General features: G+C 37.1%; 1 protein-coding gene across 10 annotated transcripts in view; it reads left to right on the plus strand.

Moving 5' to 3' along the window:
* Window positions 1-10028: 10028 nt before the first annotated feature.
* KHDRBS2 (KH RNA binding domain containing, signal transduction associated 2) overlaps window positions 10029-27367 on the plus strand; it is a 389665-nt gene continuing 372326 nt past the window's right edge. For 6 of the 10 annotated variants that reach the window (XR_014692078.1, XR_014692079.1, XR_014692080.1 and 3 more), the window contains exon 1: window positions 10033-10299. Coding sequence is in view for 4 of the 10 variants with exons in the window: in XM_084516226.1 (XP_084372352.1) it covers window positions 10209-10299 (91 nt within the window). In the remaining 6 variants the exon portion in view is untranslated. Of the gene's footprint in view, window positions 10300-20619; window positions 20754-27367 lie in introns of those variants that run through there. The other 4 variants (XM_084516226.1, XM_084516224.1, XM_084516223.1 and 1 more) reach the window with 4 other exon arrangements.

Below are 27367 nucleotides of genomic sequence, written 5' to 3' on the forward strand. Positions count from 1 at the left end.
CATTAGCTAGTACAGCCTAAAGCTTATGATTGTGTACCTACCTAAGTACTGAGTTCATTGAGAAACCTCCTTCCTCTTCCTTTCTTATGCCTCTCTTCTTATGTCATTTTTCTTCTACTTATATATAGAAACTGATGTTTAAGAGAGAAAAAGATATAATCAGAAACTGAAAAGGTAGATGGAAAGAATCATTACCTTTATGCATTCTACATTCTTTACCTCAGCTATACATGTGCTCTTTAAAAATTTCTCTGAGTATAGATATCCTCTTGTATAAGCAAGAGGATAAAAAGCAGTTCAGTTCAGCAGTTCATTTAGCAGAAAACAGGCAGCAATATCTATACATAAAAGGTCCAGCTTCTTACATATATATATATACAAAAATAAAATAAACAAAAAAAAATGATAAAAAAGGAAAAAGGAAAACAAGACAAGCATACTTTGTGCATAGAGACATGGAACTATTTTTTAAAATGGTCACTAGTCAAGATGAATTACAGCTATGATCCCAGTCATCTGATGTATAAATTGAATGGCATATAACTGGAAAGGGAATAGGATAGATGGAATGGAAAAAAATCTGAATCAGTTGGAAAACAAACAACTTAAATCAAAAGACCTATTTGAAATAGTCTTATGCAGCAACACTTTATTTTGGGAAAGAATTATGCTCTTCATCCTTCAGCTCTGGAGACCAACACAGAACTAGACTTTAAACTAGAGTGAGTGTGAAGGCAGTGCTGGTGGACAGCCTAACTGCAGTTACAGTAGACTGGGTTATATCTGCTGTAGTGTCTTGTGCCTGTTCTCCATTGTCAGATATAATACTTACATTAAAACCAATGGTCATTCAGAAAAGAAAGCCAAAAAAAAAAAAAAAAAAAAAAAAAAAAAAAAAAAGAGAGAGAGAGAAAAATCACTTTTTACAAAACATATTCTAAAAACTGTATTTATGATTTATTTTTTTTTCTTTTTATAAGGCTTCATCAGAAAACTTTTGGAAACACTGTAAATGCTGCAGTCATTTTGTGCCTGCACAAGTCTTTTCTCGTGAAGGCAGTCTGTTTGGGGAAATTACTCCAAAGATGCTCAATAGATGTCTATTCTGTATTTTAAAAAATGAATGCTTGTGATATTGTCATGAGCAAGTTTATGTTAAAAGAATACAACGATGAAAAATTGAAAGTAAAGCAGCAGATTAAAGTAGTTTTGCATAATGCGTAAAATAAAATAATCTTAAATCCATTTATCTTTATATTTTGATATTCCTAAAAGGCAAATATAATTTTATGTTAGTTGCTGTTAGGTGGTTGACATTTGCATAGTTTGGGAAATATCACTGCATTACAGATTTTTAATTTAATTTTTTTTTTATTTCAATTCCTGCTGATTTCCCTTTTACTTATGGTATACAACATTTATAGAAATGTATAAAAATGTATAACTACTAAACATATTTTGTAAATCTGTAAGTTTGAATTGTCCTTGAAATGTCATAATTTAAAATAATAAACCAAAATTCTACAAAATTAAGATCAGAAGGCAATATTATTGTTAGTCATTACATGAAATTAGTATGATATTGACTGAATTGGGACAGCACTTAAACATGGGTAACTATAGCATAATCTGTCATTAAATTTCATTTGCTCGAGAAAAAAAAAAAAAAAAAGATAATATATATATGCGCATATATGGAGTATACATAATCATGGAGTTCATAGTGCTTTGGAATGACTTACTTGGAGAATTAAATAATAGCAAGATGAGATTGCGCTTCATGCTCTGTTCAGAAAAAGAATGACTCATCCATCCATTTGCTCCATGAGTGAACTGAGCTTTGCAATAGTTGGGACTAATACGACACAGCTCCTGAAATAAAGCAAATCCATTTGCTCTGGCACAAATGGCAAATAAACTCCATCATTATGAGCAGATTTAACAACATTTGCTGAGCTTTTAACATTTTTGTTTTTATTACTTTATAACTGAAGCTGGTCAAAAACAGAAAACATTTTTCACAAAATTGCTAAATGTTTGTCTGACTTTTAAATTCCTCTCCTTGAAGTTTCCTGACCTACTCTATTTATTACACATATCTCTAAAAGACCCATTACCAGAACTACTAAATAGTGAAAACTTCTTCAAAAAACCTGTTGAGAGCATTAAATGACTTTGCTAATGTAGAGAAGCAAGGAAAAGATGGGGAACTTGCTAAAAGTTTTGAAACTACTTATGACTTGAAAGTCATAAGATTTGGGTTCATATTGATTTTTCTAAACTGTACAACTTAAGGGTGACAATGCTATTTAAAATATACTGATCACCTTGGCCTTTTCCTTCTGTGTATGGAAAAGAGGATGGCAAAAGTCTTTCATGCATGAAATTCTATGTAGTCCATAAGAAATACATTTTTGAAATTAACTAAAGAAAAGGGATGGGAAGAACTGGACTCCAGAACTGGAACAGATCAAGCTTAATGTGTCATAAGAATATTTTAGGACTTGACATGCTCCTAACTACAAAGAGAAAATAGGAATTTAAAAGCATTTTTTTAGAGGACTTGTGTCAAGTGACTTATAAAGCTAGTACAATGTTTTTTATAATTCTGAGCTGAAAATGTCTGTATTGACCATTACCCATTTGAAAATTGCATTGACATATACTCAATTTTCATCAAGAAATAGTGAAATATGGTGAAACTTACAATATTTTACCATGGCTTACATTTAATAAAATGCTAATTTGATTTTTAAATTATTATTTGGCTCTTATGATCCTTCTCTTGTGTGTTGCTACAAGTCTTAAAATTATTCAGTGAATTTTCCAGAAAATGTTTTTACTATCATCCTGTAAGATAGAAATGTGTTTGGTTCTATTATTTCCTTGAAAATAGATAAATCTTTACAAATAAGTTGAGTACCATTTCACAGCCATCTGCTGAACTAGAATATACATTGTTAAAAGAAATTATTTACTGTCTAATTTGTTTGTCTGTTTGACAATAGTGGTAAGACTTGCATTTAATTCTAAATTAGCCACCTAACTGGTGCCTACACCTTAGCTCCCTACATCTTAGGTGCCTACTGAAATTTCTGCTTAAAATAGGGATACTACTACTAGTATTACTCTATTACTCTCTTTACTCTATTACTAGTATTTACTCTATTTACTAATTTCTATAGTAAATAGAGAGATTTAGGTTCCTTTGAAGCTCCAAAGCTACGCTCTTTCAAGGTCCTGGAGGACAGTTACTTCTAACCCCATCTTTAAAAAGTAGTACTTTTTAAAAACTCGTGAGTTGCTGGTATTGAATTCTTTAAATGGATATAAAATGGACAGTGAAGTATGTTTATATTTACAAGTATGTACGTTAATAAAGATGTCAAAAAAATATAGTGTCAAACCATTTCTCATGTCAGGTTTCATTTTAAACAAAATTTCTATGATATTTGACTATTGATAAAGAATTAGTCAAACTCTGAATGAACTTTTAACCTTAAGAAAATTCTTGAAACTTGTTTAGTGACCTTTTTTTTTTAAAAAAAAAAAAAATCAGAAGTCAGGTTAATTGATGATTTGCATGTTCTGTAGTTTTATACATTTTCTTTTTAAGATTACCAGATGGATGTCATACAGAGATGATTTACCTGGGATTTTCTTTGTGCATTTCTACACTTTGGTAAGTAAGAGGGAATTGGCTAAACTCCATGGCTATATGATGTAAATAGGTATATGTTAAATCATATGCTGGGTTTGCTCCATATCACTTGTTGCTGCATTGCAATAGACCAATGGATTAGTAAAGTATAACTTTTTCTTGTTACCTGGCTGTGAGCTTTAAGTACCTGATCAATAAACTGCTTGAGCTCAGGTAGGTGTCACCATTGGAGGTCAAAATGGAAACAAAATTAACAAAATCAAGCTATTAATTAATCAATTACAGATAAATATTCTCTGAACAAAACTTAAGCTAAAGTGTTTACTTTAAGCTAAACTTTAAGCTAAAGCCCCCTCCTCCCCAAGAAATGGATAAAAAGCTAGAAATGTATTGGGAAAAATAAAATAAAATTGTATTATTAACATTCTTCTATACATGCCTAAAAGCCTTCCTTTCTTTTCTTTCTGCTTCTGATGAAATTTCACTTTCCAAACTAAATTGTAAAAGTACCTTGTTTTATTCAGTCTACAATTTCCCATATGCAATTTATTTTAATTATTTCTAGTTTGTATCATTTTTATCCTCTAAACAATTCTTTTCTCACTTTGCTATAATATTTTCTTGAGGTATTTATAGATTTTCTTACATTTTAGACAAAATACATATATACATTCCTTTTTTTTTTTTTTCTCAGAAAAATTCTATAATTTTAGTTTGAATGTGGTCTGACTTTCTACTTCCATATGCTTGATGCAGAATTATTTTATCAGAATGTCACTTACATTTTTGGTGAAGATTTATTTTTTCCTTTTTTCCATCATCTGTTATAATGACAGATTCTTCTGGCCACTTTTTTATCATACACTACTGAAATCTGCTGGAATTCATGTGCACTAATGTTATGTACAAGCTAGATAATTAGGTCTAATCTAGTCTTGACTTGGTATCCGGTGGAGGGAAATCAGTCTTTGCAAAGGATGACTCATCTTATCCAAAGATATGTACCTGCAGGTCAGATGAATAGACTACTGGAAGAAACTTTCATCCCACTGACTCTAAAGGGTGCTTATAGTGACTGCAGGAGGCTTAGATGTCTGAATTTTACAGCTTTTTTTATCAGCTTCTTTTTACCTCAGTTTCTACATCTGTTGTTGCTTTTATTATTGAAAATAATAAAAGAGGAAATTTAAAGAGGAATATTTACATAAAAATAAGCCTATGAAAACCTTTGTCTTTTTACAGGTAAAAAAAAGTTTTCTTTCCAAAATCTTGTTTAATGGAATAACAGTACCCTGCCATTATTTTGTGTATTATCAAAATGTTTCCTAACTGTCATTTAAAGTTCTGGAATTCCTTGGCATTCTTTGAATACGCAGAAGGAATTAGACCAGTACAAATAAACACTTTTTCCTAACTACACTGCCATCTTGAAACAAGATAGTTGAGATTTAGGTGTCAAAATAGTAAAATGAAAAATTCATAATATGACAATATAGATTTGCATGTGTTATTTGCACTGTTATTCCATAATAAACCCTCAGTAGTTATTGCATTGGTATGGTTATCCTTTAAAAGATAAATTTGTATTGAAGGGGAATTAAATACCAGGAAAGGATGTCACAAACAATAAATAGTAAGGAAGAAAGTAGAAGAAATATACAAAAGGAACCATTTTGCATTATGTGAAGAGGAAAACTAAAAAGCAATGTAATCAGAGGTTTTATATGAAAAGTGACTGTTCTAAATCTTGGAGGGAAGGATGAAAGTGGAATTCAAACATCTATTACTTATTGATTGTAGTAAAGTTAAAGGAAATTAGTGGAGACTGTGCTGTGATCATGGAAAAGATTTTCATGAAAGTGCTTCAGCTACCTGCAGTGGATAAGCTGTAATATAAAGATCAGAAGGAACAGCAGAGATAAAACTTCAAATATGAACAAGCAAAATATAAAATGTAGTGATTATCTACATGGGGGAAGGAGAAATTGATAGTTATGTCACAGATCCACAACTTCTCTGCCAGTTTTGGTAGCATCACAAAGAAGAAAAAGGAGAGCATCCTAGACTGCATTTTTTTTCAGTCCATTTCTGTTTAAGCATTTTCTTCTATCTTCATCTGTTATTTTATGAATGGAGATATCCCAGCTCTGCTGAAATGATGGTCTTTCTTCCAAATTCAATCAATCAGTGTGTTGGACCATAAACCTGAGCCTTTTGCTGCACACAGTACTAGTCTGAAGGAAAACTACAGTGAACTTGTTAATGGATGTTTCCTTTCAGAACAACATGTGAAGCTGTTGTCAGTGGGAGCTGCAGGGTGATCCCTGTGAGAAGGGTCTGGGGCTGCCCTGTGGTGGACACAGCTGTTTCCAGTTGAACCCACCACTGGACAAAGCCCAGTGCACCATCCCAGTGTTCTTACATGTACATGGAAAGGAGCATTGCATTTACAGCCTATGTGTCAATGTGCCCCATAACAAACCAGTGATCCACATCATCCAAAGATTAGTATCCACAGGTCACAGTGCAGAGATCAGATGAAGCCTGGATATAGAATGTATCCTAAGAAGGAGTTAAAGTCAAGAGACATTTCCTCCATCTTGTATATGCATTGTTGCTTCCTTATATAATTCAATTATATTATCATTTATCAATTATAATTCCACTTTAAGGAAAGAATGTGGTTAGACGACAGGATGAACAGGTGACAGGAGAAATTTCCTAGGTTTTTAAACCTTATCGACAGTCAGTTCAGGAACAAGATGACCTTTAATCTTACCTAAGACAGGTGAAACAGAGAAGAAATTTGAAAACAAATGGAATATCTGAAATGGAAAATTCTTGATAAATTTGATCTTTGGTGCATTACATCCTATGTGTACTCACATGCCATAAATAAATGTGTTCATATAAATTAATATAGTGGTTTAAATGAGATGTGTTAAAAGGGTAAGTCATTGTCACTGTGCTGGCTCTCCAAGTCTTCATATTTTTTAATAAAAGCCTTTGGAAAGTTTGGAGATTTTTCCTCCAATTTTTGCTTCCACTGCCTTTTGACTTCAGTGCTACATGATAATACCCAGCAGGTATATTTAGTTGTCATTGACAAAAATCCCTGGTGATATATTTAGTGTATATAGTTGGCATTGGTAAAAATACATGGTGATTTACGTAGTCAGTTACTTGTTCTATCTTTAAATAATTTATAATCTGGTATGCTCTGATCCTGTTAATTATCAGACTTAGTAATAAAATACAGTACAGATAAACTTTAATTTGGCTTGACACTTCAAATGAAAAAGTTGTAAAATGTGTCTTTGGTTTTTAGTAGCTATGAAAAAAAAATGATCTCCAGCTAGCAATGAAGTCATGCTTGAGGTCTATATTTCCTAACTGACAGATTTTAACGAGATATATATATATATCATATATCATATATATATATATGAGGTCTAAGGTAAAATTGAGAAAAGCATCTCAATGGTTTTGCAGCCTAAGTGTCACTGAAAGTCAGTTTATATCTTTCTGAAAACTGAACTTAGACAAAACTCGTCTCTGTATACTTGGCTCTAAAAAGATCTGCATGCAAACCTGCTCTCTACTCCTTTGACCTGAAATATTTTGATGACCAAATATTTTGATGAATGTAGCACTTCCCACTGCTTGATAAATTTCAAGGTGATTAAATCAAAACTTCCAATAATTGAAGGAAGTTAAGTACTATTCTTCTAACACTACAGATGGAAAGCCCTCAAGCTTTTTTTCTGTATGGTAAGACCATATGGTAAGTTTTGAAGGCTACCAGACCAGGATGGCTTCTGAGTCAGGATAACATAAAGTGGTCTCGAGGATACTTTTAGAGAATACACCTGTCACCATTCTTCTGTCTTTTTGAACAGAAGCCTGATTTATTCTGATGGAAAGAACCACATTCTTTGAAGACATAGGTGATCTCTCAAGTAAGACAGTTCTGAACTGCATTTCTTGCTCAACTGTTAACCAGGAAAGAAGAACTATTCATGCAGTAAATTGGACTAGGGTAAATTATTAATAAAATATCTTAGCTTGGCTTTATTTTATATGTTTTCTTTTTTTTTTTTTTTTAAAAAAAAAAAAAAAAAAAAAAAGAACGACCTATGCCTTCCCTTTATGTCGACACCCAATTTGTAGAAAAACTGACTGCCAATTAAATCATTCAGTTCTGTTATCAGTCTTCCTTGCTTCTGAAGTGTTTGACAAGTTTCCTGAAATCAAAGTTTTCCTCCTCCTTCTCTTTCTTGGCAGGGAATTTAGTTCTCAGGCATGTATTTATTTATTTATTGTTCCCACATGAAAATATGGTAGCATAGTAGCACTTCAGTTGCTGACATTTTCCACACATTCTTGAAAACACCTGTAGTCCATCAATTATACTGTCCATGGAGTAGAAATTGTGTAAAGTTTGCCTGCAGTTACACTGTATTTTGAAAATTTTACAGACCTAATTTCTTTACAATTGTTGTAGAATGTCTTCAAAACCTTGTGGATAAATTTATAGACTGTTTGTTCATCGGGGACAAAAAAAAAAAATCAAAGCAGCATAACCAAAAATATCTTGAGACAAACAGCAGTGGGTAATACAAGAACTCTGAGCATACTATTGCAGCAGCCATTAATTTGTTTTGAATAAATGGTAGGTTAGTAGCCTTAGTCTAAGAAATAATTGTACATGGTCATTGAACATAACGCAACATGTTGTTGCCGTAGACTTTGTTCTTGAGGTTCTTGAAGTTTTAACAGTTTAATATCAGTTAAGTATTTTTTTTTTTCTCTCAAAATCAAAGACATGCTACCAAGTTTTCTGTTGGAGGAAAATCCTGAAAAAATATAATCAATATTAAATGTTTACTGAAAGCTAATTAAAAACAACTAAATTCTCTAAGTAAAAACGATTTTATTTACTCCAACCGTAGACGTTTTAGTTGCACAATAGCTTTAATTCTGTTTGGATGTGGCAGGTGCAGATAGCTACTCCTGCAGATAGCACGGCATTCGCTGGCAGAGATAGTCCCTTCCCCTCAGGACCGTCAATGTCCTGCGCTGTCTCCAGCAGTGCGCAGCAGCCGCGGGCGGACATTTTCAGTGCGCTGCTTAAGCATCCGTGCCTGCTTGCTGATGCTCTGATCACATCCTCAGGGGAGACGCTGTCTCGCAGCTCCAGCACGGGCATGCTGCCGAGGCCACACCCCGTTAGCAGGGCACCTCCCCGGTCCCCGCAGAGAGTTGGCAGACCGGGGAACACGGGGAGAGGGACAGAGACCGGTGAAGCCGCTCCGTGCCCGATGGGGCGGGAGGCCGAGGGCAGCGCCGGCGCCTCGGGCTGGCCGCGATTTCAGCGCCACAGACAGTGTCGGACGCGGCTTCAGCACCACGGACAGCGCTCGTCCGGGTGGTTCGGCACCACAGACAGCGCCCATGGGCGTTTCAACACCACGGACGGCGCCCGTGGTGTTTCAGCACCACGGACAGCGTCCGTGGGGGGGGGGGGTTCAGCACCACGGACAGCGCCCGCCTCGGTCGGGTGTGGGCGCCACGTTCCGGCGAGAGACATGCGGACACGGACAGATGGACAGCCACAGTCCCAGGCGGGCGTGCACAGCCCCAGAGCCCCCCACGCAGCCGCAGGTGTGCCCACGCGGAGAGGCACGCCGAGACACATGGGCGCAGACAGGCGCACGGCCGTCTCTCCCGCACAGACACAACACACCCGCGCGCGCATCCGCACCTCCACCGCAGCACACGTGCTCGTGCCCCCCGCGGGCAGCCCCGGGAAGCAGGGCACGGACACAGCGGCGCGGCCAAGACACAGGCACACTCAGTGGCACACGCATGCACACGCCCATACCCCACATGTCCCGCAGGCTCCCACGGCCACGCACGGCCACTCGAACACACACACGAACACACACACACACACATATACACACACATACACACACCCATACATACACACAAACACACACGCGCACACACCCGCACACCCAGCCCCGCGCCCACCTCCCCGGCGCTCCTCCCACCCCCGGCGCCAGCCAATAGCGATGCCGATCTGCCCCGCGGGGTCCCGCCCCTCCGAGGCGTCCCCCACCAATAGCAGCGCCGCGGGGCGGGGGGTCCGCCTCGCCCCGCCTCCCTAGTTAAGGCGGCCGGGGGGAGCGGGTCGCTCACTGGCGGGTGGGGAGGAGGAGGAGGACGACGAAGAGGAAGGTGTGGGGGGGGTGGCCGGGTGGGAACGAGCTGTGCGAGGCGCACGGAGCCCGGCACGCGCACGGCCCCCGCCCCCCGCGCAGTGAGGGGGGGAGGCGGCGCCGGGGGGGGCGAGGGCAGCGCCCCGCCGCGGGAGGGGGCGGCTGGGGCTGCGCCGCGCTACGCACCTGCGGGGCGCCGAGCGAGGCGGGCGAGGAGGAGGAGGAAGAAGAGGAGGAGGAGGAGGCAGCGGCCGGAGGCGCGGAGCCAGCCGGCGGCCGCGCAGCCCGCCCCCGGCTTGGCCAGCCGGCGCGGCCCCGAGGAGATGGAGCAGGAGAAGTACCTGCCCGAGCTGATGGCAGAGAAGGACAGCCTGGATCCCTCCTTTGTTCACGCCATGCGCCTGCTTGCCGACGGTAAGGCTCCGCTGCCGCCCGACGCGGCCCAACGCCCCCTATCCCATCCTATCCCGTTCCCTCCCAATCCCATCCCATCCCCGGGGGGTTCCCGCGGAGCCTTCCCGGTGGGAGCGGCGACCGGCGGTTCCCCTGGTGGGGCTGGGCAGGCAGGGCTTGCGGGGCTCCCGACTGCGTTCTGGGGCTCCTCTTTCTCGGGGAGCTCATCGCTGCTTGTTCCCTTGGTTCGAGGAACGAGGCTGTGGTGCTGCTGGCGCTATTGAGCCTCTCATAGGGCACTGCGATGGGCGCTGGTGGCATGTGGCTCATCAGCTTCGCAGCACAGTTTTGCCCAGGACGTGATGATCTTCGTTTGGATTCATGTTGTGATCCGGGATATGCTGCTTGTAGCGTTTGGCTCTGCACCCTAGTTAATCCTGCCCACCTCACTTTAGTCGAACTGGTTCAGGGAATATTTAGAAAGTTTGCAATTTCATGGGTTTTTAGACAACTGCTCGGTGTAGTTATTGAATGTAGGCCTTGTAGTATAGTGCCTCAACTTCCATGGAAGTGTAACCCAGTGAGTTCTCCTCACACTTCTCTGTTTCTTCTGAGGCCCCTAGTAGTCATTTAAAAAATCCCTGTTAAATCTGGAAAAGAAGTGACAAAGGACGATACGTAAAGCAATACAAGCGATTGAGCGTTTAGATGAGATCAAGGCAAGAAACCTATGGATAGGCTCTTGAGGGAGTCACAAATTCAAATCACCTCAGTCAGGAGAAGTGAATGACTTCCAAAGTTCTGTTACGTTTTAGGGACAATCAAACTATTTAAAACTTATTATGCTGGCAGTAAATGTCCTTCCCTGTGTCAGCAGTCTGTGAATTGTCTTCCTTAAATACCTGTTCTATTGATTGTGAATGAATGTACTGAATGTCCAGGTTTTATTGGAGTGCTCCTATTTGATAGCTCAGAAATTCAGGGTGAACAAATACATGTTCTGTGCACCTTTTTAATAACTATCTTGCTGCTGAAGCGACAGATATATTACTTTTTATGGTTGTTTTTCTAATAAAACTACAAGAAACATAGAAGTCTGTATTTCCTATCGGGGTGTAGTTTTTGCACCTTGCAGTTTAGTCTTTTCCCAGAGGGGGGAGGTATCTGCTGAGTGTATGCATGCAAAAGATAGAAAATGCATGAAGGACATCATTGAAAGTGTGCAAAGTAAAGTTTTTAAAATAAACAAGACCAAAATAGAGTCTTTCTAGGAGTCAGATTCATGCAGAAATTGTATTTTGAGCAAATGTGAGACTGAATAAAAGATTAATCTTCTGTTTTCCTCTTAAGATAACGAGGACTAGGTATATGTGGATTTTTAAAAGATGAAGGTGAGCTGTCTGTGGAAGCTGTAGGGAATGCTAATGTCAGATTCACACCAGATACCTGGCATTATCCTTCAAAACACCATCTGTCAAGCTTTCTAGAGATTCATTTTAGAGTCTAACATATGATAGCTATTGAAACAGTTTCACTAAAGTAAGAGTATAACTAGTTAAGGAAACGAGTGAATGCACTGGATGCTGCTGGATATAAATAGAAATAAAATGCATGGAAAAAGCAGAATTTTTCTGATGCCAGAAAATAGGTGCAAGGATCTCTGTAATACTGTATTTCTAGGATGTGTTAGCAATGAAATGATGCTTCTGGGCTTCTATTCTTTAAAAAATACTATGTGAGCAGTTACATCACAATTGCAACTAGGTGTTGCTTTTGTGGTGTACTAAACTGTCATGATTGCCAGTAGATTTTGTATAAAATGTGTAAGTGTAGCTTTGAAGGTTTTGGCTTCAGAGCTGAGAGCCTCAAGCTTTCACTCTGGCTTGAAGTGCTGTGATTTTTCATGTCAGCAGCTAGAACCTGGAGTTGAGAGGATTCATGCTGCTGTGTGAAAACACAAAAGGGCAAGTAGACATTACAGAAACATGGCTTCAATTATGACACTAGATTTACTTGTAAAGATAAAACCTCACTTTTTCTCCCCAATAATTCTTTGCTTCATTATGTTTATTTTAAAAACAAATTTCTTACGGTTTTTGATATCTAGGTCTGTGTGTCTGTGTTCTGCAGGTTGACCAGTGTCAGATGCCTATTTGAATCAGTAGATATTTAACCCTCACCACTGAAAGATGATGTGTAGAAGTAATTTACATTAGTCCCTATCTAGGCTAGAGCCTCCCTTTTGCAATGTATGGTGAAACCCACAGAACAGGGATGCTTCCTGAGGCAGGGAATGCACATGCTTATCAGACAACAAACAAAGGTGAGAAAAGAGGTATTAGTGCTACTTATGTATAAAGTGTGAATTGTAAAACACAACTTCTCTAAAAATCACAGGTGAATTCTGAAAATGAACCCAGCCTCTTAATGACCAAATGAATACCTGAGCCAGAAGATGTTATTTCTCACTGCACCCCCGCATTTCCCCCTCCCCCCTTCCCCCCGGGTCATTACCTGTTTTGTGTAGGAATAGCTCCTAGTATACTATGATTGTTTCATAATTAGAAATGGAAAAGCCATTTATATTTCCTATTAGAAGGATGTGTGTGTTGTGGATGGATGGTGATCTTTTGCCTCTGTGTGCATTAGTTTAAAAAAAAAATAAATAAAAATAAAAAAAACACACACACAAAAAAAAAAAACTTTTTGCAAAACGCATTGAGCATTTATACTTATACTATGACCCAGTCAGCAATAGAACCAAAAGACCTCTTCTAATTGTAACTGGTTGCCAAAACCTGAAGGATAGGCAAATCTTTGCTCTTTGGAAAGGGTTTTTCTATTTTAGTTGTAATATTCTGTGTAGCAGATTGTTTCATGTTTGTGCCCGGAAGAGATAGGTGAAAGAATCACACTGTTTTGTGGATAGTTTTAAACGATTTTATTGTAAACTGTTTTTTTTTTTTTTTTTTTCTTAAGTAAGATCATACTGCTTCTACTGATGGAATCTGTCCACACATGCTAGATCAGGATAAATACTTGGTCAGATGAAAAATGTCAAAGTGAGGATAGCATCTTTGAGCAGTACCTTTTGTGCATGAGTTGTGTTTGTCACAGCACAATCTCAAGATCCAGCCATATTTCAGGGCTGTTCTGGTGCTACATCCCATTGCAGTCCCTAACAAGTGACTGACATATGCTGTTTTTGCATATATGTAAATCACTTTTAATGAAAAGTGTCAGTTAACTGCTTATATGTTGCTTGGGACAAGCCAACTTTATATTTGTAAATGTGACTTTGGAAATCTCGTACTGTATATTATTAAAGCCATATCTTTGTTTTCTTCTACAAACACATAGGAGAAAGACCTATTGGAAAGAGCTAACTAAAGAAAGATCATCTCTCCCCCTGGAAATATCAGCATTACTCGGGTAATGAGGTAGCTAATTTCTCTCTATGTAATGACAGTACAATTGACCTCAAATTGTCAGCTGGCATTCTGAAGGCAATGAGAGCCAGGCCTTTAGCTCTAAACTTGAGTTAAGTCCCTAGATTATTCCATGTGGCGTAGCATGAGTTTGTTAAACCTCCAGTCACGTCAGTTAGATTCATATAGCTCAGCTTCATAAAGCTCCTTGTAGGACAGGGCATGATTATTTAAAAGATGTATAATTACTTAACATTTACACCCAGTGAGCATTAGTAATGTCTTTCATACAGCAAGGCTGCAACAATTGTTCTAGCTAGCCTGAAAACTGCTGATGTAATGCCTTATGTTCAGGATTTCAACTGATATTTTTATATACATTGAACTTCTTTTATTTTGGGGACTTTTGGAGATTAATTTGCTTTTCATATGTGAATGCAGATTTCGTTCATAACCGTATGTTTCTATTAAAAACCTTTGGGAAGTTTTAAGGTCACATGAGAGTTATTTATCTTGGTGATGTAGAAAATTAAGGTTGTATTCTTAGCCTAAGATGTGAAAGGCTCTTGGTCAAACCTGTGACCTGCGAAAGTCAGGCCTCTGATACTTTTTTAGTTTTCTGTAACAAACTACTTGTGAAAAGATACTTACAAATTTTATTAGCTTACTGTCTCTTCAAGTCTTTGAAGTAAAATAAGATTAATATCAAATGTTAATGTAAATACATAGATTAATATTAATTTGTGAGCCATCAGTTTTCTGCTTATTGTGTTGCTTTTTTTCCTGATGCTTATATCTGATGAGAAGAAATCTGTGTTCACAGAATGCTTTATATTAATCATTGTTTACTTTGCTGTCCCACAAAATGCAATGTGAATGACTGGAAAGTTGACTCAGGAAACGTGCTGATGTTTAGAGCCTGTATTTCAGAAATCAGTTTCATTAAAAAAAATAGATTTCCAGAGCTATTATTTGGATCTTATTCAGTAAAAGGGGATAACAGTGCAAACTCTAGATGAATACAAGGTACTTATTTTGGTAAAGCAGCTATGTGCTAGGTATCAGAGTCAATTCAAAACTTATTGAAGTTAATAGGAATCTTTCTGTTGCCATTTGTGGGCTAGCTGGCAGTTCTTACACAAATATGATGTATTAATTGATGCACTTAATATATATGGAATAATGAAAAAGGATATTCTATCACTAGTGCTGACTTTTGAAATGAATGTATGTTTCCATCTTTAAATGTTTTTTTAAAAGGTAAATTGTTGTTTTACTGTGGTATGACAGCATGGTGCGTGTTCATAATCTTAAGGAAATCGTCTGGCCTTGCAGAATGCAATGTAGATAAGTCCCAGGGGATAACTGGTTTTAGCAAAAACAACATAGCATAAAATATTAGACTGAGTAAATTAAAGCAACCTTTGTGAGTTTATGTTGACCCTACATTGTTAGTCACAAAAACTGGGCTTCTTGGGGGTGGGGATGAGGGGAACATGTGACCAAAACAAACAAACAAACAAAAAAAACACCTCTACCTTGCAGAGGTCTGAAGCAGTGTTTAGGACCATTTGATCTGTGATCTTAGAAAGCACATCCTTTGAAACACAGTAAATTTCATTACAAAGAAGGAACTATATCAGTGCAATAAATGAAAGCTAGATTCTGATACCCTTATGTGAAAAGTAGTGCTTCACTCTTTAAACGGTGCTATTTGAATCAGTGGAGCCGCTTAAGGTGTGATTCAGTGTGGGAAGTAGAATTTAGTACCAACTGTTTAAGAGAAGGTCAAAGGCATTTTCTGAGACTGAGGCTTATCTGGATAACCATAGCCTCAGCAACACTCCAGAATGCACTGGTTTTTGGCAGCATGAATGTTTTACTTGGAAGGAGAAGAGAGGTTTTATTTGTTATGGGAATTCCTTTAGTAAATTTATTTCATTCTCTAGCTCTCCTTGGTGTATTAATTTGGGGAACACTTACCACAATTGTCCATTTCCCTTCCTTTGTGCATCAAAATAGATATTTTTAAGCTGAAGAAACTCAGAAATTGATATAAGCAGCTGGTACCAAGACAAGGAGGAATAGCTAATTACATAGATGAATAGAAAATGAACTGTTAACTTCCCAAGCATTTAATACCTGCATAATGTGTGGAATAATAGCCATTTGTAACCAGGAGGTGGCATGGTTGGGCTCCACATGCCAAAATAGAGCTTCATGTCCCAGCACCTCCTGGGAAAGGGCCAGTATGGACCATCAGGTACATCCTGTTCTTGTGCACTGGATGTGTGCTTTTCTTGTTTCAGCGATATGCAGACAACATATACTGATGACCAGATTTGCTATAACAGGCTAGTTGCCTACAGAATCTGATAGGTTCAATAGTGACCAGTGCATAAGACTCCTGAGAAAGGCTAAAACATGTACATAAAAAATATGTCTACCTAGCCCACTAAGCAATGCAGGAAGAGTAAAAAAGCTCTTTCATGATATCTGCTGAGAGACAAGTTTCAGGCTCAATATATTGGATCTTATTTCAGAACGTATAAATATTGCTGTTGTTGGGTAGTTCCTGTACAATGCTTGGTAAAGTAGGAGCACATCATGCTTTCCTGTGCCTGGCAGCTGTACCTTAGGCTGAAGGCACTACCCTGATGAAGCAATGTTTCCTTGACCTGCAGGGTCACTGCAGTAATCCTGCATTTCAGTACAGGGTGAGTGTGCCTTTTTTTTTTTTTTTTTTTAAAAGGCAATTTTTAACTGTTTCAGTTCAAATTTCTTTTCAACAAGCTACTGAATTTGAAGAAAAATTCAATGTCCTCACAGCTGATCTTAGTATATATATTTCTCTTAAATACTCTTGAGAAAAAGTAAGCAATTATTAATCCCCAAGAAAAACATATTTTTAAAGCATGTGTAATAGAAGCTGTTTTGTGGACTGATCCTGCCAAAGCAGTATGAAGGTATATGTTCATCTTTTGTTCACATGACATTTTTCAGCCCTTGGACGGGTGTTGTGATTTAGAGCTCCATAACAGAATAGGTGAGGATGTAGACAGTTTATAAAATGGAATAAACTTTAATGGAGCTACAGTACAGTCTTTGGCGTGTAATCAAATAAGAACTGTGGAGGAGCGGACAACTAAAGAACCTTGACATGGGGATAGAGCTCTGAGGTGCATGATAGATGGAGATTTGATGTTTTTTCCTTGTACTGTGTACCTTCAATGAACACCCTTTCAGCTGGAAGCTGAAAGTTAATACTGAATTTCAATCTGATCTTTGAGATCTCTAAATGAAAATAACTGCCTAAGAAATACGTATTGTTATTACTTCTCTTGTAAAATTATTCTTTTTAAATCATCAGACAAAAATAATCCTGGTTATTATAGTCTTCCGTAAATTCTGTCATATTTTAATTAGAAACCTGCTGGAACTGAGTACAGCTACTTCCTTATCCTAGAAAGGCCGTCCATAGTGGAACTAATAAAAGCTATGAGGATAAATTATCTAAGACTTTTGGTAAATTAAGACAGAAAAAAAAATCACCTAGAAAAATATGTCTGTTCTTGATTTCCAACTTTTGCTATTAAAATTACGTTTTTTATTTTGAGTACTAAAAAAATTATCAAGAAAAACTCATAGCAATGTTATTCTAGTAATGCTGAAGGTAGATCATCTACTTTTAAGTAAGATGATAAAAAGTTTTGAGGGTCATATGTGGTTCAGCATGATATAACAAAAGCCATCTTAAAAAAACTCAAGAGCTCTGCTTGCAGTGGGCCTTTCAGTTTGTTTTTCTTGCATTAGCATGATCCAAAACCTAAAAGACAGAGGGCAGGTCACTGCTGCCTTTGAATTTCTATGCACCTGCTAAAGTGTGCATCAATAGAACAAGAAACTGAGGCTAGAGTAAAGGTTACACCTAGAGATGTAAAGCTTAAAAGCTTTTGATTTATACAATAATTTGAATTCTGGAAATTGATATGACTATTGGAGAAAATATTTTATTCTAGCCAGCAAAAGATTGATTTATAATGTATGTTCCTGCTAATCTACAATCTCTGCTTTGAATCTGTAAGGAGAAAAATTCTGCTAGTTCTATTGCAGAAACAGTTTGGATTTGCTAGCTGGTGAAGGCAGCAGTGTTGTCAGCAAAAAAACAAAAACAACAACAATGTAAGGATCAGAGCTGGTGGTTCATAACCGGTCAACTTCCAAAGAGCAGCACTGGGAATGAGAAGAAACAATGGCTCCCCTAGGAAATCCAAACACTGGAGTAAGCAAACCAAGTCCCACTTTGACAATAACTCCTAATTTAATGCCTTCAGGATTTCAAATACAAGCTTTCCAAAGATTTTTCAAGTGCTTGAAGTTAAAGAACTTGCTATGAAATCAGGGACCCTGTGTATGTTTCAGAAATGGCTTTTTGATGTTGAAGAACTTAGTTACCTTCTTACTTCTTAAAATGAAGATTTTTATGCTCCATGTTTCTGAATATCAGAATGCTTATGTTTCTGATATTTCTGATTGTTTCTGAGCAAATTCATTTCCGGCATTTTCTCTTTAAGATTACAGTAAGCACTTGATGCTGTCTGGGCATCGTGCCACATATTCTCAGTGGTCAGGGAGTGAACTCTGTAGCTGGGAAAGAGTCAGACTTCATTTTTCCAAAATACACAGGACTGTGCTAATTTGCTGTAGCTAGGAAGTTGCCATCCCTAACTTACCAATTTGCAGTTAAAACTGATTATATATATATATTTTTTTTTGCGACCTCTACTGAAATAAGCAGCACCAAACTCTTAAATGACTTACTGAATTACTGAAATGACTATGTTGGCACTCAGAGGCTAAATTTAGGACTGATAACATGAAGGAGAATTGCAAGGGCCTTTTGTCCAATGTCTTCAGATCATCGTTCCTCAGAAAAATAGTTAATTTTGGATAAATAATGCTTATTATCCTAGTATATGCATGGGACTGAAGAACTGTCAATACATTTGCAATTAGTTCACTAATATTTGTGTGTAAGCTTCATACTTCAGTTTCATAAGCTTCAGCCTTATTTGAAAGAACTTCCCACTCATACATGCAGATCAGGATAAATATATGAATTGTATCTCCATGTTACATATTTACTCTTATGCTCAAAGCCGCCATTGAAAGGTTGCTGTGCTCAGTTCTGGTATTGCTTGGTCTCCTCTCTGATCCTTCACGCTTGTGTTTAACAAGATTGTCCTGTCTCTATAAATATGCTATTGTGGAATGTCCTGTAATTCACTCTATTTTATTTGTCAGGGGTCCCCCCAAATGCTGTATTACTGCTGTAAAGCAGTAATGTGTGGCTTTATTTGCTACAAATAGTATAGACACAAACAGAACAGGTTGCAAAATGCTGTAAGAAACTTTTAGTGATTAGTGGAAAAAGAAAGGGATCCCTAAGTAAGCCGGGAGTGTCACAAAACAGGTGCTCATGTTACATTTTTGTTACCTTTCTTTTTCCATAAGAACTAAACTTTGAGGTTACCAGGTTATGCACAAACCATCAGTTCCAGTGTTAAAGTACTGCCCCAAAGTCTATGAATAATCTGAAATATGTTGGGTGCAAGGGAATTACGAGACTAAGCATTTCCATTGCTTCAAAGGTTTTGATTGTAATGCTTTTATAATGAGGAACCATTTGTACTGTCAGCTGTCTGAGTGCTTCTTGTGGTGGGGGTGGAAGGAGATATCACATTAGAAAGTGGAAATGGACCAGCTTGATTTAAACATGAAGCATGAGCTTGATTTGATTCTGCAACTGTATAAACACTAAGAAGTCCTGAGTTGGAAATTAATTCGGGACTAATACCAATTTTTGGCTGCAGCTTTCTGCTGCTTGATAATTTGTCTCTGTCCCTTCTCGTGGCCTTTAAAGGTTTATGAATAATTAAAAAGAGGGAGGAACTGAGAGGAAAGGAACAGAAAATAAAAGAATGGTGGAAAAATGAGAGAAAAACAAGGGCAAATTGTTACAGTAATAAAGGAGAGTAGCAATACAGAAAAAGAAAAATGAAAAAAAAAAAAAACACACCTTATTTAATAGGTATAAAATGTTCAGCTGCTTTAGCTTGAAGAAACTTGTGACAGGAATTTCCAACCTTTGAACTTCAGTGAGGACTTCTGAAAGCTTTCAATTAAGTTTTATTCATCTAAAATGGATATATCAAAGCTGCTGATAAGCATTTGAAAAACACTTATCCATTTATTTAAGAAATTAAGATGAGGTTCATGTCTTTTTGAAAAGCTTCTGTGAATAATTATCATTTCAATACTGCTGTATTTCACGTGTTTAGGGATGCTATAGGTGTCTGTGCCATATATATAATTACATTATGCAGGAATTCAACACAATATTTTGCAGGGATGCTCCCAATTTTATATTAAACAGCAACTGAGATTTTTCCTTTTAACCTTTAGAGTTCTCTTGAAATATTATCAGTTAATATTATCATATTATTATAATATATATTATACATATACATGTACATATTATAATATTATCAGTTAATCTGTTTACTCTTTCTATTTTAAAAAGTAATACTGTTACACTGAACACCTTACAATTCTACTTATAAAGCTTGTCTGCTTCTTTCTTCAGGTAATAACCATTCAAACATTGCATTAGATCTTTCATCAGTGTTATGAACTTCAAGCTTGTAAGCCCTTTTATTTGCTTATCTCAGTAGCCTCATTACAGCTGAGAAGAACTGTCCAGATTCTGTTATTTTAGTACAGCTCCTCCAGCTTTTTCGTTTGCATTGCCTTCCCCTGGCAGCTGACATCTCCCCCAGCTGTGCTCCAAGCAGTTAATATAATTAGAGAACTTTCCACTCCTCAGCCACTTTCATTCTGTTTTATACTCCTCTACTATCCCCACAAACTCAGTTGAGTTTTTTAATTTTAATTTTTTCCATGGAGACTTGAGTTGGAAGTAAAGCTGGCAGCTTTACTGGAGAAGAATGTCAGAAACAGAAGAAATTATGGTGAGAAGAAAGTCAGGTGAGTGGATAATGTATCTTTAGTAGAGAGGAGGATCAGTAGGTAGGGAGAAACTTGGAAAGACAGAGCAGGGCACATCAAAGAGGTGAGAATGAAAATTAAATTGGGAATTTTTTTCCCCTTAAAAGGCTATAGTGCTTATGTAGATGATATACTTCACTTACTATACACTCATCCATACATGTAGATAACTAGTTCCCATGTGTATATATTTTCCTACCAAAAAAATAAAAATAGTGGTACCGTAGTGCATTATCTTAGGGAAAAATCTTTACTTCTATGATTTAATTATTCATGTCTGTAGACCATACCCCTTTGTGCATACCCCAGTATGGAGTGGATAATTCAGTGTAACTGTGTTAATGGTGCTTTGAAAAGATTGTTTATCTCATGGGGATATGCACTTCAAGGTTTACTATTAAAAAAGTAGTGATTCCTGCATATCGTATATCAGTTGAGATAAATTTACACAGGTGTTTGAATTTCTAAACCTTCTTAAGTGTCCCTTAAGTTAAATGTAACTCATCTTCTGACAGAAATGTGGTTCAAAGTACACAAGTTGCAATTATGAAATAACTTCTCAGCTAAGGATGAGATGATGGTTAGCATTTTATCCATCTGTATGGGACTTAAGAGAAGAAAGAAGAGGTATGCCGAGATTAATTTGGAAAAAGTTTCTACTGTAGTCTCTACATGAGTAGAGAGTAACAACCTTCACAGTGATGTAAGCAGCAGGTTTTCCTGTGTCTTTAAAAGTAACATGTTATAAGTAAACTGAAACAAACAAAAAAAAAGAGATGACAAAAACTTCAAACTGTAAATAGTACAAAGATTATATAAAGCAGTAGGTTAAAGAAAAAGGACTTGATTGGCACTTGTGAGATTAGATTGCTTTAAGGTAATATCAGTTTTTGCATTTTACTGATGAGCCTGATAAAAGAAAACAGTTGCAATGACCCTAACTGGGCATTAAGCTTCAATAAATGCTAATTTTCCTATCTTAATATATTAAAAATACTTAAAAATACTTACATTTAATAAAATATTGGAAGGCTATGGTACAGCATATTTTTTTTTTTTTTTCTGGCTAGCTTAAACACTTAAAGCAGCATTCAGTAAAGGATAATTCAGGTTCCTTCTCTGGTCTAAAACATCAGTGGAGTAAAAATTAGGAAAAGATAAAATGCAGTAAGATTTTTTATTTTCTGAGTTGGTTAGCTGCTAGAGATATGAAATGTGTGAACTAAATTTAAAATGTTTGTCTTCCTGTTATTACCATTGACACTTGTAGGTAAGTGCAGCTTATATCTTATTTGGGGCAGATGTGTAACTGCAGTCCCCTGATTGCCTAGGCCAGTCTACTTGTTGGAATATATAGCTGCTTTTTTCCCTCTCACATGCCTTGGCTTCTTCCTCAAGGAAACAAGGATTTGGTATGGAGAGAAAAATAATGCTGTGTGTTGTAGTCTTGTCACAGCACTGAGTTGGATACAGCCAAGTCTACACCAGAGCTGAGGCTTACTCCCAGGTTCAGAAGCACAGACTTTTTCACTTACATTTAATGTATGATATGGTCAGTATTTCAAGTTAGACTGTGCTGTTTTTTTCACTTTTCCTTCCTTCTACAGATGAAAATCCTCAGGATGAATTAATCTGTTAGTTCATGTCAGTGTGAACCTTGAACTGTGAATTTATTAGGACAAAGCTTGTCATCAGACTGGAGCGTTCCTCAGTTGTTGCTTTAAACACCTGAGGTGGGGGGAGCACAGATAATAGTTATTGTGTCTTTCCCACAGTGATCTCTGTTCAATTTATTGTGTTAATTTTTCTCCCAGTCATGATATTTGTTTCTTGAGTCTTAACCCGGCACACTGGCTCTTTCTGTGGACATTCAGAATCTTCAGGTGTTTGTTTATTTTATGAAGATTTTATTGTCTTCAGTCTCAAAAATGGATCTTACTTCAAGACACCACTAGATGTATTGCATCTTGGCTTGAGTTTTTCTGTGCTGTTCTAGTTCCATGCTCCTTTTATTTCCCCTCCAGTCTCTTCTCATGGGAGATTGGCTTCTCAATGCAGTAGCAATATACCTTCTTGTATCTGTAATCTGAAGTGGTTGGATTTACATGTATTAGTACCCAATAAATGCTGTGTCATCAAAACTTAATATACAGTCTTCAGATACTTTCCAAGTCTTTCTCCAGATTCTAATTTCAGTTTTTCCTCTTATCTAAGATGGTTTAATTCTCCTGCTATTGGATAATGTGTTCTTTCTTAGATGATATACAAATTCTTCTACATTGTCAACAAACAATTACATATTTTAATTGGTTTGTACAACAGCAAAAAAAAAAAAAAAAAAAAAAACTTACACACTCAAGTACAAAATATGTTAAGTATTATTTGCTGCTAAATGATATTAAATGTTTTTAGATCATAAGTTTGCAGAAGCGATAAAGTAGTCCTCAGTTTGGCTGAAATATGACAAAAGGAGCAGGGGTCATCCTCTTGGGCCATGATGTTGTTGTATAGCCAGTACGTATAAATGTATTTTTTCGTACGGTTGTAGTTAAATACCAGCAATTGTGGTGCTTATCTCTGCATCTATACAAGCATTTGTCATGCATGTTTTTGACAAAACAGAAAAAGGAACTGTAATTTCAGAGATTAAGAATGGGGGCATTGAGATTAAATTACTTCTACAAAATTGTAGAGGAAATCTATGATTGGTTTGGGAACTGCTTGTGCATCTTCAGAGTCCCACTTCATTTCATTTTCTTCAGGATTACCCTTTCTTTTCACACAAGATAAAGGATTTATCCTTTGTTACCCCATTCCTGTTGAGCAAACCTTCATTCTGTAATGTAACAGATAAGCAGGGAAGCACAGGCTGCCTCAAACAGCTATGACAGAAGAATGGAATTTTAGTAGAAAATAGTGTATGAATGAAAATAAGTTAATAAGGTACTTTGGGTATGGCTTTTTCTATTTGCTACTCAATTGAAAGTGACAGGCTTTCTTCAGTGGTCTCCAAAAATACATTCTTGACTCCTGAATGTATTCACAGAAGGTTTCTAGGGTCTCTGCAGAGAGACAGAGGACAACAATACTTTAACTCTATGAATATAATAAAGCCTTACCCCAAACCTAACAAAATAATATTAAATGAAATCATTTCCCTAAGCAGGAAAATTATGTACATGTTTTCTTAAAAATTTTTGCTAAATAACAGTATAAATAACACTACTCAGTAAAAAGCAAGCTTGATTAACTCTGAAACTGCCGACATCTGTGTTATATTGCCTCTACTTACAACTACAGCTTATGCAGCATGCTGCCACTGATACCAAAATGAGTTTAGAATCTGAAAGACTATAATGAAAGTATCTTTGAGCTGATCACTTGCCAAGAGGTGAAGTTTTGATATTTCTTCCAACATTGCCCAACACTCAATTAACGAACAAAGACAACAGAACTTCAGTCATGGTCTGCAGTAAAAAATTTCAGTATTATCACATTTGTCTGAAAAACTTTGCATCTGGGTAGCAGCTGACTATCAATTTCTCTTATTGAAAAAAGTAAATGAGTAAGGTAAAACAGTCTCCACCTGTGAGACACAACCTGTGAGACACAGGCTCGTGATATTCCACGAGGTACTCTTTGATCTGGCTCACAAATGGCCCTCTGGAATTTAGTCCTTCATTTGAATGCAGAGTAGTGTAAATGTCATTACAAACCCATGACCTCTGAGTTCTAAAACTTCCCTCATCTCTCATGATTTAAAATTATATAGCCTGAGGTGCATGGACTAGGAAAAGATGTTTGGTCCAGAGGCATGTCACAGCGCAGCCAAGATGATGATCAAACCCTGAGTAAGAGTTATTCTGAAAGAAAACCAGTACCATTTTACAGTAACAATTTACCAGAGACCTTTAAAAAATAATTATCTGGTGTCTGCTAATATCTGTTCAATGTTGTTAGATGTCTAGAATTAAGAATCTTGTAAGTGTGTGTCATAGGTTTATTTTTGGCTGCCTTACTGCTATCATAACAATATTGTTTCCTTAAAGAAAAAAGGACAACTGCAGGGGAAAAAAGTGGAACCTTTAATATCCATTTGGGTTGACAAAGGGATATCTTTCAGCTGTTTTGTACAACTGCACAAGCAAACCAATAATTAGACAAGATTTACTGATAATTCAGCACTTGAGTTCAGTTAATTTTTAAGATTTTTCTTGTGCCTGAACACAAGTTGTAACTCCAGTTCAAGTTGATTATTTTTAGCTCTGTGAAAGTACAGGATTAACCTTATAGATACTGTATTGTATAAACAGACTGAGATATGATGTAGCACATACCTTCTTGAGAAAAGATGAGAAGATGTATTTAAGAAACATAATTACTTCTAATGAATGAAAGAAGTATTCTTCAGATGTTGCAATCATAATCTATCTGATTGATGGTACTGCTTTATATGCCATCCACACTAATAATATTTTCTGCATGCCATCTTGCTAATATCAGTCATGCCTGAAGATACGTTTAGCAAAATATGATGAACAACTCTCCTATAGTAGTGGACATGCTTGAGTCTCACAGCTCTTGAAGGCTGGTTTGCCAATACAGTAGATCATCTGATGGCTCGTTCCTACTCTTAAATACAGGATTGTTATTGATTTTTTTTTTTAATATTTTAAGTTTTCTTTAGAGCTTTGTGTAGTTCTTTGCTCATATATTTCCTTGTTGCAATATCCCTTTAGTTTGTATCCCTTTTGTTGTGACATGTCATAAGGCCCTTCCATTTTTTTACTTTCAATTTTTCTTAACTAATTCTTCTGCCTTCATTTTACAAGTGATCTTGTTATGTATCTATCTGAACATACTGTATCTATATAAATTCTTTTATTTATTCTTTCATAATCTCTGCACTTACTTTCCTGAAATGTTGTCCTGTGTCATGTAATGTCCTTGTTTAATTTACAGATTTAGTGCAGTACTTTTTTTATCATTCCCTGTTTGTCAGGGAACTTACCACTATAAGACAGAAGTAAATGGTCTGTAAATGCTATCAGGAGGGTTTGGAATATCTTTTGGAGATGCCTCCTAAAGTGTCCTTCTGTTCATACTGTGTTCTTGTTGCCTGCTCATTTACAGTTTCAGCTTGGTGCTGTAACCTTTTCTTCAACATGCCAACAGACACTTTCTGTTGTTGTCACTATTGTTTTAGTGACCTCTGGCCTTTTTTAGTTAAGTATTGAACCCATCATCTCTCTAACCATTCTCTCCATTAACTTCAGAAGTTTGTGATTATCTCTGCAAGAATACCAACCAAGCACTGTTCTTTCTCTTGTAAGAATGACTGTCTTTTACTGTATCTCTTGCAACACACTCATGTTCTAGGCATGTCATTGTTTCTTAAATAGCAAGCTGTTTCAGCCCACTTTCTGATTTTATTTTACCTTTTATTCTCCCACACGTTGTATTTTAACTTCAACAACTGTCAAACGCATTGTTGCACAACATGTATCTTAATCACTCTTCTGTCAGTTGTCTTGCTTGTATTTTTGGCTATGATGTACTGACTTTGCAAATTCATAAAACTAAGCAGAGAGACAATAACAGCCTGCACACTTATCATAGAACGACAGAATTACTTGGTTTGGAAGGGACCGTAAAGATGACCTAGTTCCAACTAGGTGATCTTCAGGCCATTGGCAGGGATGCAACCCAGTAGATCAGATTGCCCAGGACACCATTCAACCTCACCTTAAACAATTCCAGGGATGGCGCATCCACAGCTTCTCAATACCAACATCTTGGTTTTCCAAGTTAAAAAAAACAAACAAAGAAAAAAAGGTATATTCAGTTACTAAATTATAGGGCTGCAGCAAAGAAGACCGTTAATGGATTGGAAGGACAGTGAAAGAAACAAAACAAAACAAACAAACAAAAAAAAACATTGGGCTGGATAATACCAATTTTGCTTTGAGGAAAAAATAAGATTTTGAGCTGGGAACAAAAGTATGCAAATAAGACACCAGTGCCTTTCACCTTTGTGGGTGAAAGTTAAGGACCATGCCAGTAAAGGACATGTGGTTGGAGTCTACTGCAGGCCACCTGATTAAGGGGAGCCTGTGGATGAGGCATTCTTGCTTCAATTACAAGTGTCATGGTTGCACGCTCTCATCCTGGTGATTGACTTCAACCAGCTGGATGTCTGCTGGGAAAACTACACAGCAGGCTGTAAACAATACAGGAGATTCCTAGAGTATGTTGTGTATATATGTGTGTATGTATAATTTCCTGGTCCAGGTATTGGGCAAACTTCAGAAGGATTTATGAAAATTCATCTTACTATGCTGAGAAAATGGTGGTGGTATGCAGGAATATGCCACATAAATGTACACCTGACTTTTTGGTGCTTGACAAAAGCTAAAAATATACTTTTATTGAAAAATGTTACTTTGCTGCCATTAAATACTCCCAGTGAAAGTGAAATAATTTAGCTACAGCTGTTGTCATGTTACTATGTGTTACCTTACTGGCTGTTAATCACACCTTAATATTTTAGCTTTCTTCATAATGGATTTTTTTATTAACTGTGGTTTGTCAAG

This window comes from Aythya ferina (assembly GCF_964211825.1).
Source record: "Aythya ferina genome assembly, chromosome: 3".
Taxonomy (NCBI): Eukaryota; Metazoa; Chordata; class Aves; order Anseriformes; family Anatidae; genus Aythya; species Aythya ferina.